This window comes from Salvia miltiorrhiza, chromosome 7, assembly GCF_028751815.1.
Source record: "Salvia miltiorrhiza cultivar Shanhuang (shh) chromosome 7, IMPLAD_Smil_shh, whole genome shotgun sequence".
Taxonomy (NCBI): Eukaryota; Viridiplantae; Streptophyta; class Magnoliopsida; order Lamiales; family Lamiaceae; genus Salvia; species Salvia miltiorrhiza.
Window position 1 is genome coordinate 1084879 of NC_080393.1, and position 13829 is coordinate 1098707.

Sequence of the window (13829 nt, forward strand, 5' to 3'; positions counted from 1 at the left end):
AGTTAATATTGATAATTACTACAACAAAGATTCTACTTTTTAAGAGGTCATTGGTTCATCTTCTATATGCCGCTCGGCACTCACCTTCTGTGTGCAACGCTCACGTTAATATTTCTTTTATATATATTTATTTTTATTTATAGTACTTTATTAATTTCTAGTGTATTAAAATAAAATAAATAGTATATTATACCAATATTCGACAAAAATCTTCTAAACCACTTTTGTCTGATTCTCATCCTGTTTTGGTTTCCACGAATGCTCCCCTTTTTTTTAATTAAAATTAAGGGAGTAGAGAAAGATAAAGATGTACTAAAACAATATTGAATCTAGCTTATGATACGGGTCCGATTCATGTTAGCATAAAAGTGGTGTTTAAAGACAAAATCTCCCACTATAATAATATTACTTTTGTAAAATTAATAAATTATGAGAGCAACAAACAAGACAAAGCGGTCCAAATGATAGATCATAACACGTACGACCTTTATTGTTAGGTTAAATTAATTTAATTATGACAAAAAAAATAATGGTGTTAGAACCCTATCAAGATATAGACAAAATATATCCCATGAGGTAAAGTGACTATAGACATCCAGTCATAGTTACAATTTTCAATTTTTATATATTTTCATTGATGCAAGTAATAATAATATAAATATACATACTTGTATTGTATTGATCTAGTGATAAAGTGATTAATATTTAAGGTTAAAAATTTTAGGTTTGAATTCACTGTGACATGATCTTTAAATTTATTTGTTCATTAACAAAAAAAAAAAGTAGATTTACACTCACAAATAAAAAAATACTCCATCCGTCCCACTTCAATTGACACTTTTGAGTTGAGCACGAAGATTAAGAATAAATGAGTAAGAGTGTAAAGTATGTAGGGTTCATTTATTTTATGTGAGTAGAGAAAGTAGAGACCACATACTATTTTAAGAAAGTGTCAATTGAAGTGGGACGGAGGGAGTAGCTAATAACATACCATCACACGATCTTTTAACATTAAGGGCTCGCTCGGTACGCGATACGGGATAAGGTGTGATATATTTTATTGAGATGTCTTAGACTATATGCTATATTAATATTGTCATGTTTCATATTTGGTAAAATATTTGTAAAATATAATATGGTGTTTGACAATCCCTCCGTCCACAAAAATTAGTCCCTTTCTATTTTTGAAAACTTTTTATCACATGGTGGACCATTTTCTCCACTCACAATACATTTAATTATTATTGTTAACACTACCTTTCATGTGAGACCCTTTTTCCACTCATAATAAACCTAACTACATTCATTGTAACTTGTGTCGTCCTCTTCTAGGACTATTTTTGGTGGACGGATGAAGTATTATATATTAAGATTATATAAACCGGTACGCGGTATGGAAAAACTGTGATATGTTTGATTGTGACGTCTTTTATTATATGTGTTTGTGTGTGTGTTTGAGAGAGAGATGGTTGCCAAACTAAATTCAAGATTATGTTCTTGGTCAAAATATTTTTAAGTATCTCCCATAAGATCAAGATTTATCCAAAATAAGCAAAAGATTAATGTCTACCAGTAGTCCAAACAAGAGCAGCTACCATTGTGGAAGTGATGGAACCTAGTTCTATCTCTAACTATAATCTCTCTCCCATATATGAGAGACAAAAGCTTAGTACTAGAATGGCAATCCACACATACCCGGAGGTTCTTTATAATCCTCACCGGCGTGCAAGAATCCGTTGCAACGAGCGCGAACGCAATGGCTAGCCTCTCGCTGTGGTACGAGAGAGCGCCCTCCTTCTCTTCCTCCTCGATGTCAAACAACACTTCTCTAGTTCTTGCACGATGGCCGTGCTCCTGCAGCTTCGCATTCATCTCCTCGAGTTTCAAATACACGTCCCTAGCACGAGGATGGCTCCTGTCGCCAGCGAGAAACTCGTGCATCGCACCATCAACTTCAACCAAACTGCTCCCGGGCGCTTTCTCCAAACCCTGCTCTTTCATCAACTGCCTTACCCTCTTGGCGTCGTCCCATTTCTCCACGAACGAATACATATTCGACAAGAGCACGTAACTCCCACTAGTCTCCGGTTCCAGCTCCACCAAGTTCTTTAGTGCAACTTCACCTGTCTCGAGATTTCCATGAACTCGAGCTGCCCCAAGTAAAGACCGCCACAGAACTGCATTAGGCTTCATTGGCATGGTCAGAATCCTTTCCTCGGCTTCCTTAACCAGCCCGGCTCGACCCAAAAGATCCACCAGGCAACCATAGTGCTCGATTTTAGGCTCAAGCCCGTAGAAACTGGTCATCAACTCAAAATATCTGCGCCCTTCATCCACCAATCCCACATGTGAGCAAGCACACATTACAGCCAGCATTGTCACATCATCCGGGGCGAGACCCTCTTGGTTCATTGTCTCAAATAAATCAAGAGCCTCGCGTCCACGGCCATGGACTGCAAGACCTCTAATCATGGCATTGAAACAGAATATGTCTGTATGAGGCAGCTGGTAGAACAATTGCCTAGCAAATCCAAGACAACCAGAATTTGTATAGAGGGTAATTAATGCTGTTCCGATATAGTGATTAAGGCTAAGCGTGTTCTTGATTATGTAAACATGCGCCCAGATGCCTAGGCTGAGGGCACCTAATTCAGCACAGGCAGTAATTAGAGTGACTAATGTCACTTCACTTGGCTCTACCAAAGACCTCTGCATCCGGCCGAACAGATTCAAAACCTCCAGAGACGAACTAGTGTTCTCATCTAAAAGGTGAGGGTCGGCTGAGAAGCTAACACCAGAGCTGCGAGCATAAGCAGATAATATAGAGTTCCATGTTGCTAAGTCCGGTTCCATTATCTGATCAAAAAAATACCTAGCAATATCCACTCTTCCACATCTTGAATAAAAGTTAAGCAATGAGGCTTGAACAAAATTGTCGTGCAGGGGGTAAATGAATTTTAGGACGTGGGCATGTAGGGCTTGGCCATGTTTGAACCATTGGTGAGCCGCGAATGCCTTGAAGAGAGACGGGTAAGTATGGTTATTGGGTCTGAGGTCGGGGTCAGCTAGAATCTCGTCATAAAGAGAAAGGGCGGCTTTCACTAGATTGCTTTGAGCGAGGCGTGAGATGAGGGTGTTGTGGAGAAATATGCTTGGGTTTGGGGCACGGCTGAGAATGGCTAACGTGTAGGATAATGGAGACAGTGAAGAGGATACGAGGAGAATACGGCTGATAGGGTAAGTGTGGAGAATGAGGCCAGTTGTGATCATTTGTGCATGGACTTGTTTCAACATAGTAAAACTCTTGCATTTTTGCAAGAGTTGGAGGATTGGATAGTCGAGTGTCGGGTTTACTGCTCTCATCATGTTGATCTTGAGACGTCCAGAAGCTCATCTTGTATCCCTTATCCCTTTAGCATTCAGTAGGTGGACAACGAGACGAATCTTTTACTTCGTTGCTGACATAAATGAAGTAGTTATAAACAAATAGCTCAAACAAGGTGTTGTCACAAGATAGAGTCCATGCCCCAAACCACAAATTCTTATGCAAATTTAGTATGAATATTAGCAATCAAGTCTCTCAACTACATGCTATGAATTCATTTATCATAACAAGCAACATATGCAACAGTAGAGTTATAATTGAATGAAATTTTATGCTTAAGTAATTCAAGTGTTGGCTTGATTAAAATTTCTTTAGAATTTGTTTACAAGAACGCCCTTTTAGGATATACAAACCTTATATCACATCAACACTTGAATTACTTGAGCATCAAATCCAATCGAGATTCTCAATTACACATCAAAAAAAGATGCAAGAAAGAAATGAAGCAACAGATTGACCAATACTACACAACAGCAAATTGGAATAAAATTTTTACAAGAACTAATTGTTGCAAAAACTCGTTGAGGAATATTATCAAACAGATAGAGTGCATTGCACACAAGCTTCAGCAATAAAAATTTCAACCAAAAGTAGAGAAAAAAGTTCCAAATTACCTGTATCTTTTACTGCTATAATCCACTTCTAAGCTGAAATTGCTAACTAACAACATAAACACTCATGAAACTGTACGATTATTAGACTTTTCTGGTTCAAAAATGGGATTACGAATTCACCAAGCTAATAAACCGATGCAAAATATATTGGGCCTAACTAATAAGGTGTAGTTGAAGTTTATGGGCTTCATTCAATTAGCTCTTTTGAGGTATTCTTACTAGGGATGTTAATCGGGCTAATTCATCGGATTTTTGGTAGTCTTATCAGATTTTCGGGTTATTCATGTGCGGTTAACTGAGTTGAAATTTTTTCGAGTTAGAAATTTCCAATCTTATAATTTTATAATTTTAATTCTATTTTTAAAACGTTACAAAAGAATATCCATTTTATCGCAAGTAAAATTCTCTCAAAAAATTTGGCAATCAAAATTTTCAACTACTTGAGCAAAAGAGCTCATATTTGAAGAGTGTTGATTGCTAAAAAAATTGAAAGATTGAGTAATCTAAACAGCCAGAATGTAGCTGCCCACAAACTAGTTAAATAAAACAAATGAGTTAATCTAATTTATGTTTTCAAATAATTTTTTTTAGTTATTTTATTGTATTGTTCACATTGCAGTTATTATTATTATTTTTAATTTTTTATTTAAAGTAAAAATAAAAAATTACCAAAAAATAAAAAATAGCTACAATATAGATAATACAATAAAATAATTAAATATTGTTTTGTTTTAAAAAATAAATTGATTTTTTTATTTATTTCACTAATTTGTGGGCAGCCACATTGTGGCTTGCTGCATAGATTTATTGAATTATTTGACTGATGTATATATTCTTACTATTTTGTCTAATCAATGTGGTCATGATAATATTAAATGGCAATTTTAGCATTTTAAGTGACAAGCAAAACTTAAAGAAGTACAAACATCATTAACAAAATCATGATGAGTACATGATTTGCTGATTAAAGGATCATACTAATATATAGTGATTTCGGATGTCCCACGAGCATGTGTGTGTCTCTTTTCTTTTCTTTCTTCTCCTAATTGTTATGTCTTTTTAATTAGGGGTTATTGCCAGAAAATACATATACTTTGTCAATTTTCTAGTTTATATCACGACTTTATAATTTGGCCAGAAAATACATCAATTTTCAATTTAATTGCAATTATAACATGACTTTATAGTCTGGCCAGAAAATACACCAAATTTCAATTTATTCTCAATTATAACATGACCTTATTTAGATTATTTTTCATCATAGATGTATTAATATTTATTGTATTTATATTAAATTTTTATGTATAAAATATTTTTAATTGATTGATTAATTTTTAAAAAAATTAAGTTAGATGATTAATTATTTCATAATAATTATTTCATAATATATATACATATATATATATGTATGTATTTTTAAGCCATCAATATAATATCTTGTCTTTATATATATATATATATATATATATATATATATATATATATATATATATATATATATATATATATATATATAGGGAGAGGTTCAAATAAGAACCACTAAAGAACGGAGAACCATTTTAAGCCATTCGATCATCAAGATCTACGGTGGATGCATCATCTTGGTGGATGGATGCAGGTGCTGGGTTCGAATCCTGAAGGGAGCAAAAAAATTAATTTTTTCGGATGCATTAAATTTAATAGCGGATGCATTAATTTGTATAGCAGATGCAGTAATTTTATTGGTTCTTATGTTCTCACGATAATTGTGGTTCTCACTATAACCGCACCCTATATATATATTTGATTTTAATATTCTATTAATATATTATATATATAATAAGTATTTATTTATTTAAATTGTGAAATTATAAAATATTAGGACCAATTAAAAAAATTACGTACATATATAATAGAAACTATGTTAAAAAGTAAATAATATTATATATTATTTACATATAGATGTATATTTATCAAATATATATGTATTTATATAGATGAAAAGAAAATTAAAAATATTTAATGTATTAAACTTGATATTATTATACTAAATTAATTACAAGGTCATGTTATAATTGAGAATAAATTGAAACTTGGTGTATTTTTTGGCCAAACTATAAAGTCATGTTATAATTGCAATTAAATTGAAAATTGATGTATTTTCTGGCCAAATTATAAGGTCATGATATAAACCAGAAAATTGACAAAGTATATGTATTTTCTGGCAATAACCCCTTTTAATTATTATTGACCATGTTTGAATATATATGAGAATTATAGGATGAATATATATATATATATATATATATATATATATATATATATATAGGGAGAGGTTCAAATAAGAACCACTAATAAAATAAGAAAAGAGAACCATTTTAAGCCATTCGATCATCAAGATCGACGGTGGATGCATCATCTTGGTGGATGGATGCAGGTGCTGGGTTCGAATCCTGAAGGGAGCAAAAAAATTATTTTTTTCGGATGCATTAAATTTAATAGCGGATGCATTAATTTGTATAGCAGATGCAGTAATTTTATTGGTTCTTATGTTCTCACGATAATTGTGGTTCTCACTATAACCGCACCCTATATATATATATATATATATATATATATGAAGCAAGCAAGGACCCATACACCTGCCTTTGAATTTATGATATGTCTCGTAGTAGGTATATATTCAAGTCGTAGCTGTTGAGTTTGAATCATTTAGTATTATTTTTTTAGAATAGCTATGATTAATCATTTCTAGCTGAGAAATATGGTCTGGCCAGAAACATAGGGAATTAGGATTGAGCTGGAAAAATATTAAAAGATTTATTGTTGTTGCATTTTCAGTTTACTAATTAATCCAAACTTCTTGGACTCTTGGGTTTGTAACCATTGAACTTTAATTTCAGATTAATTTGCATGTAAATACACAAATTATTAACGTTCATGATTTTCTCATATAATATTTTTTGGCATAACAATAGGTAATTAATGCTCAAGTACTAGGTTCTAGGTTCGAGTCTATCATCGTACGATCTTTGAATTTTTTTATTTATTTGTGTAATTTATCTAAAAAAAATCACTCATCACTAGCTTCAATAATTCAATTAGAGAAATTCCACATGGATTTTTACAATATCTTTTTTTTTTAAAGACTAGAATACCCAACCTATTATTTGAGGAAGAAGCCTCTAACCAATTAAATGGCTCTCGTTCTCATTATTACAAGAAATCAATAAAAACATTATTCTCATGTTAATTTTGGACTCATTCAAGAATTATTGGCCAACCAGTCCACAATATTTGGGGAAGAGGGATGAGCTTGAAAAAGAAAGGTTTTTTTTAGCAATTAGCAGTCAAAAAAAATAAAAAGAGAAAAGTATTGGTCATATCAAATCAAATCTCTACTCTCCCCCAAGGGACCCAAATATTAACAAGGTTTATTTTGGCTTTTAAAGGGCTTATCTATCACTTTATACTTTTATTTCTCCCCCTTCAAATAAAAGTATAAAGTGATGGATAAGCCCACTTCAAAATGAAAGTGATGTTACAATTTTTTTCACTTGCATGATTGCTCAATTTGTTGCAAAAGGAAAGCATTTTCACGACATTAAAGATACAACACAAGATGCATGCATCAATCATATGTCACATATATATTGTGCATGATAATAAATAAAAAGGATAAATTCATATATCCGGCTATAAACTCGATTTAAAATATAAATTACAAATCATAAAAATTGTGATGAATTTTATATAAGTATATGATTAAATCGATGTGAAAAGTGATAATTCAAAAAAAAAACACTTTCCTATGAAATTCGAACTCTGAACCATAAATTAATTCAACAAAGTGATGAATTCATCGTAAAATTTTCATCATATCAAGGCTGAAAATGATACTATATATAGGGAGTGGTTCAAATCAATCTAAGTGTGTATATCGTATAAAATATGAGTCATTTTCAACCCATAGACCGTGATAATCTACCATGAATTTATTATTTTGATAGATAAATTCATGATTCAGAGTTCAAATCCTGTTAGTGCAAAAATTAAATTTGTTTAAATTCATAATTTTTTTGCAACGAAATCAGAATTTCTTTTATAACAAATTCATAGTGTCGTTTGGTACGCAATATGTGATAAGGCGTGATATGTTTGACTGTAATATTTTTTTTATTACATGTCATATTAATATCATGTTTGATAGAATGTATTAAAATATTTGTAAAATATAATATGTTCTTTGGTATAATGTATTATGATTATATAAAGCTAGTTATAGTTATGATTTGTATCACGCTTACTACCTCCGTAGGTGATATACATAATCACTCAAATCAGTATAATACCCAAATCAGTATAATATTTTTAAACTTTTGATTAAAAGAGAATCGTATATTTTGTATTACTTCTTTCAAACGGAATATTATGGTGTTATAAATATATTGTTGTGCCCAAAAAAATCAGCTATGACATAAAATAACAAGAACATGAAAGAGATGCTAGAAAGTTGGACTTTGTATTGCTCTTTAGTGAAAGGCTTTGAAAGTAAGCGTACAATGGTTATCGATGATGCTTATTCTAGGGTTTTACATGTACTTATAAATGAACAGTTGCATATTCTAATAGAAAAAAGACTCTTGCTAGAATTACAATGGGACTCGGCTTCTTCATGTTTATCGCGTTCTTTCCATAGCAATCTTGATCTGGAGCCTGAGTTGATCTAAAAATGTTAGGTTTAAAATGGGTCTCTTGAATTTGGGCTTTATACATCAATGTTTTTGGATTGAGCAGTGTTGTTCTAGGCTGGGCAGCGCTGGTTCTCATGAGTCTCCCCTTCATTCCCTTTCATTCAGTTACTTTCCTCTGATACTTCAGGACTAGGAGTGCATATTTTTGTCCTCATTAATCATAATCAGTCGCATAGATTATAGTAGTAATAACACCTAAACAACAAGTTATATTTCGTTTGAAGAATTTAATCTTTTGGGACCAAAATACCCCCACTAGGTGAAGCCGGCGAGGCTGCCCATGAACAAAGGAAGAAGGGCATTTCAGTCATTTCAACCATGACAGTTTCCTGCAACTATTGAAGATCGGAAAAGGATGTGTCAAAAGACCAAAAAACCAGACATTAGGAATGATGATGGATGATGGCACCAAAATCAGGTTTCTGTGTGTAGAAATAATTGGGACAGGATCTTCTCAAGATACTCCAAAAGCAGCAGAAAATAATAATTAATCATTTTTAGATTCTTGTAGTATATCGTACTAATTCAACATTTAAATATTTTTTACTGCTTTCTATGACTTTTATTTTCTTACATTTTACTTTTTTTTAGCACCTTAAAAGGCTGTAACAAAGTTAAAAAAGCCATCATTTGGTTTTGCTCATACCATCACGAGCGCAGGAAGCTTGGATAGAGTGATGATGCAGGGTTTGTAGTAATTGAGCCTTTTTCTGAGACTTTTTGCAAAATTTAATGCATAGGTAATTAATACATTTAATTATAGAATGCTAGCTTTCAATAAAGAGTGATGCTAAAAAATTGTGGCAATCCACAGAAAATAATGTTAAATAAAAAAATATTTAATTTACTTTTAAAATAAAAATAAATTTTAGTAATTTTATTGAGTCTACGTACATTGTATTTATTTTTAAAAATTTTATTTTATTTTAATAAAAATACAAAAATTACAAAAACTTATGCTCCCTCTGTCCATTAAAGTTGGCAACATTTCTATTTTGGTGCCACTCTCTAAAAATGGCAAAAAAATTACCATTTATTCACCTTTTCAGCTATCACACTTACACACAAAATACTAATTTCTTAATCTATGTGCCAAAAAGAATGTAGCCAACAATATTGGGACGGAGGGAGTAAAAAATAACTACAATAAAGTACAGTAAAATAATTAAATTTTTTTTATTTAAAAAATAAATTAAATAAATCAAAAGTTTTCTATTGAACTAGTTTGTGGTGATCACAATGTGGTTGTATAGATTTAGTTGAGAATTTTTTAATTTATTAGTCTATACAGTAACATTGTGGTCACCCACAAACTAGTTCAATTGAGAAAATTTTGATTTATTTAATTTATTTTTTGAATAAGACATGATTTAATTATTTTACTGTATTACCTTTAGCCTTAGTAATTAACATCTTACCATCTTTTTGCAAAATTTAATGCATCGGTAATTAATACATTTAATTATAGAATGCTAGCTTTCAATAAGGAGCGATGCTAAAAAATTGTGGCAATCCACAGAAAATAATGTTAAATAAAAAAAATATTTAATTTACTTTTAAAATAAAAATAAATTTTAGTTATTTTATTGGAGTCTATGTACATTGTACTTATTTTTAAAATTTTTATTTTATGTTAATAAAAATATAAAAAAAATTATAAAAATAACTGCAATAAAGTATAGTAAAATAATTAATTTTTATTTTTATTTAAAAAATAAATTAAATAAATCAAAATTTTTTCCTATTGAACTAGTTTGTGGATGACCACAATGTGGTTGTATAGATTTAGTTGAGAAATTTTTAATTTGTTAGTCTATACAGTAATATTGTTGTCACCCACAAACTAGTTCAATTGAGAAAATTTTGATTTATTAATTTATTTTTAAAATAAAATAGGATTTAATTATTTTATTGTATTACCTTTGGCCTTAGTAATTAACATCTTACGTTTGGCCAACACACGCACACTAACTCATAGAATATTGCTTAGGAAAGAAGATGAAGAAAAAGGAGATTCTTTATATTAACGGACTCTAAAATAATAAGTAATTCTATTATATTCCTAATATAAAATATAGTTTTTGATGAACTCTTTTAATTGTGATAATTTAATTGATTAAATTTTCCATTACTACTCATCAATGATATATATAACGAAATTTTAGTGATAACAAATTCCATTTTTATTATGATATAACAAGTGTTTTGTTTACAAAACAAGCCATTCTTTTGGGCAAGTGAAATAAGTAAAATTAGTAAATATATATATCTATATTGACTACGAAATATTCCTAGTTTTCTGAAAGGAAAAAAATTCGTAAAATTTTTTCCTCAATTGTTTTTGTAAATAAAAAGTGTAATTTGATTAAGTGGTGAATCGAAAATTAATTAAATGACGTTTGCACGCGTGCATTGTCACACCTTCTTCACAAACATAACCTAAACAACCTTTGTAAATCTCGAAAACCACTCAATTAATTACTCAAAGTTGAGGGCATCATACATAATTAATTGTAAATTCATGATGGGGAGAATTCCACAATCTTTATTTAAATTATATTACCATGCAATTTACTGTCCTTTTTCGTTTGGACCCTTCTGTTTTCAACATTTGGGCTTATTTTCTTTGCAATCAATCTCAATTACTTTGATGGTATATCTTTTTTTAATCACTTGATAATCTTATTAATTAGTACTCACTAACAAATCATGGGCGCATATATCGTAAAGCATTTGATAATCTTATTAAAATTCATTTTCCAAAATCATGACTAAAGGTACATATATAAAGGGATGGATAAAATAAAATAATTCATTTTAAAATACAAATCAGAACCATTTTTAGCCTTTAGACGGTAAAAAATTACGGTGAATTTACCACTTTGTTTGATTAATAAATTCATGTTTTTTGATATGTTCACAAAAATAGTCTTATTCTATTTTATGACATTATCCCAAAACACCCTCAATCTATTAACTTTATTTACTTATTCTACCATATGGTTAACCATCTTTTTCACTCAAAATACAATAAATTATTATTATGAACATTAATTTTAAGGTGTGACTCTTTTTCTACTCACAATATACTTAACCAATTTTATTAAAATCCCTCCTATGACTATTTTTCTAGGGTTGAGGCAGTATATATAACTTGCTAATTCATTGTTTTTCACGCTTTGTAATTTATAGTTTAAAATGTGTGTGTAATGTAACTATATATATGTGAACTCTTTGCTTTTAAACCTTAATAAATATGTCAATGAGGCCTAGGTCAAGTTGCAAAATTAAGATACCCAAAGACTCTTCTTTGTAAGAGGTTTTAGGTTCAATCTCGTCTGTTGCGGGTATTTTTCTCACCTGTATAGTGGTTCTACTTGCATGCGATTATTTTCTCATCTTTGTGTAGTATAAAGGTCTCGCCATGATTGGTATATAGCTTGAGGAAATATATGATTGGGAGGGTGAGAAGAATCCAAGTAATATTGGTATGTATGTAGTGCTACTTTTACTTGTAAGAGATGAACATGGGGTGATGATGCAAAGTATTTGGTAGTGGACACAACATGCACTTAGTGTCATCCATTTTTCTCTGCAACTCTATATATATATAAACATATAGTTGTCAATATTATGACACCTACTACACCTCCACCACACATACTATTTTTCTCTCTAATTATTGCTACTTCTTCATTTCTTCTCTCTCTCTCAATAGCTAGGTACCATCAATACTCTTCCATACTAAATGTACAATGGTCATCATAGAGCTATAAGAATTTTGAGGGTTTCCTTTTAAATTTTGTTTATTAAATTTTATGCCTAGCTCGTGAAAGGGGTCGTTTGGTCTCGGAGTCAAAATAAATAAATACTACTCCCTCCGTCCCAATAAAAGTGATCACTTTTTTTTGGACACGGAAATTAATAAATTGAGTGTTATATGTTTTAATAGAGTGTGGCCTACAATTGTTGACCAAATTAGTGAGTAATTGTTGACTTAATGAAAGTAATTTTGGCATTTTTAGAAAGTGGCCTACAATTGTTGACCAAATTAGTGAGTAATTGTTGACTTAATTAAAGTAAACTTTTGCCATTTTTAGAAAGTAGCCACTTTTAATGGGACACCCAAAAAGGAAATGTGGCCACTTTTATTGGGACGGAGGGAGTAATAACATTTTGTACTCAAATACTTATGAATATTTGGACAAATTATTTAAAGTCGCGTATGTCGCATTCATTTCATTAAAGAAATCTAGCCACCAAAATTGGATGCTTACAAATGAGCGTAGCCACCAAAAAGTGTGACATGCTTTGACCAAGTTGAATGCAAATTATGGTTGATATCTAATTATCTATAGTTTTAGTTATTATAGTATTTTAGTTTGTTAGAAAGTTTTAACGGTTCAAAATCTACATCAGACAATCAATATATAAAATGGAATTCTACCTTTAATTAATAGAAAAAACTGTTTAATTAGGTGCGTTCTTTTTGATGAAAAATGATGGATGTTTTCACTATTTTTTTTTTTATCATTTTTATATATTCCGTAGAAAAGGGTAATTTTTTTCGGAAATGATGAAGAAAAATTCGAGCAGCCCTTTTTTCATCATTTCCACTCCAATTCATGATAATATTATCATGGGGGATTGAGGTGGTAATATTTCCCTGAGGGTATTAATTGAGGGTATTAATGTGATGAATTATGTTTTTGACCTTGAAAAGCATGAGATAAAAAAGATGGGAAGAATAAAAAATTTTCATCTTTTTTTTTTTTCTTACGATAAATTTACAATCAAGAACACAATCTTAAGCACAAACTAAATCCATAGGGAAAATTTTAATTTATTTTTTAAAATAAAATTAGAATTTGATTATTTTTTTTGTATTATCTATATTATACCTATTTTTTTTATTTTTTTTTATTTTTTATTTTTTAATAAAATATAAAAAATTATAAAAAAAATAACTACAATATAGAAAATATAATAAAATAATTAAAATTTATTTTTATTTTAAAAATAAATTAAACAAATTGAAATTTTATCTATTTAATTAATTTATGGGTGTCCATTGTTTAATTTTATCTATTTAATTAA

The 13829-nt window shown here is 30.2% G+C and overlaps 1 protein-coding gene across 1 annotated transcript; it reads right to left on the minus strand.

The window, feature by feature from the left end:
- Positions 1-1497: 1497 nt before the first annotated feature.
- LOC130991366 (pentatricopeptide repeat-containing protein At5g43790) lies at positions 1498-4361 on the minus strand. The gene is made up of 2 exons (XM_057915537.1): positions 4000-4361; positions 1498-3458 (listed from the first exon to the last, which is right to left on the minus strand). Exon 2 carries the CDS (start codon positions 3364-3366, stop codon positions 1567-1569), a length of 1800 nt encoding a protein of 599 aa, XP_057771520.1. The 5' UTR covers positions 3367-3458; positions 4000-4361; the 3' UTR covers positions 1498-1566.
- Positions 4362-13829: the final 9468 nt, after the last annotated feature.

Coding starts and splice junctions, on each gene's coding strand:
- LOC130991366 (XM_057915537.1), bottom strand. CDS start 3,366: ATGATGAGAGCAGTAAACCCGACACTCGACTATCCAATCCTCCAACTC.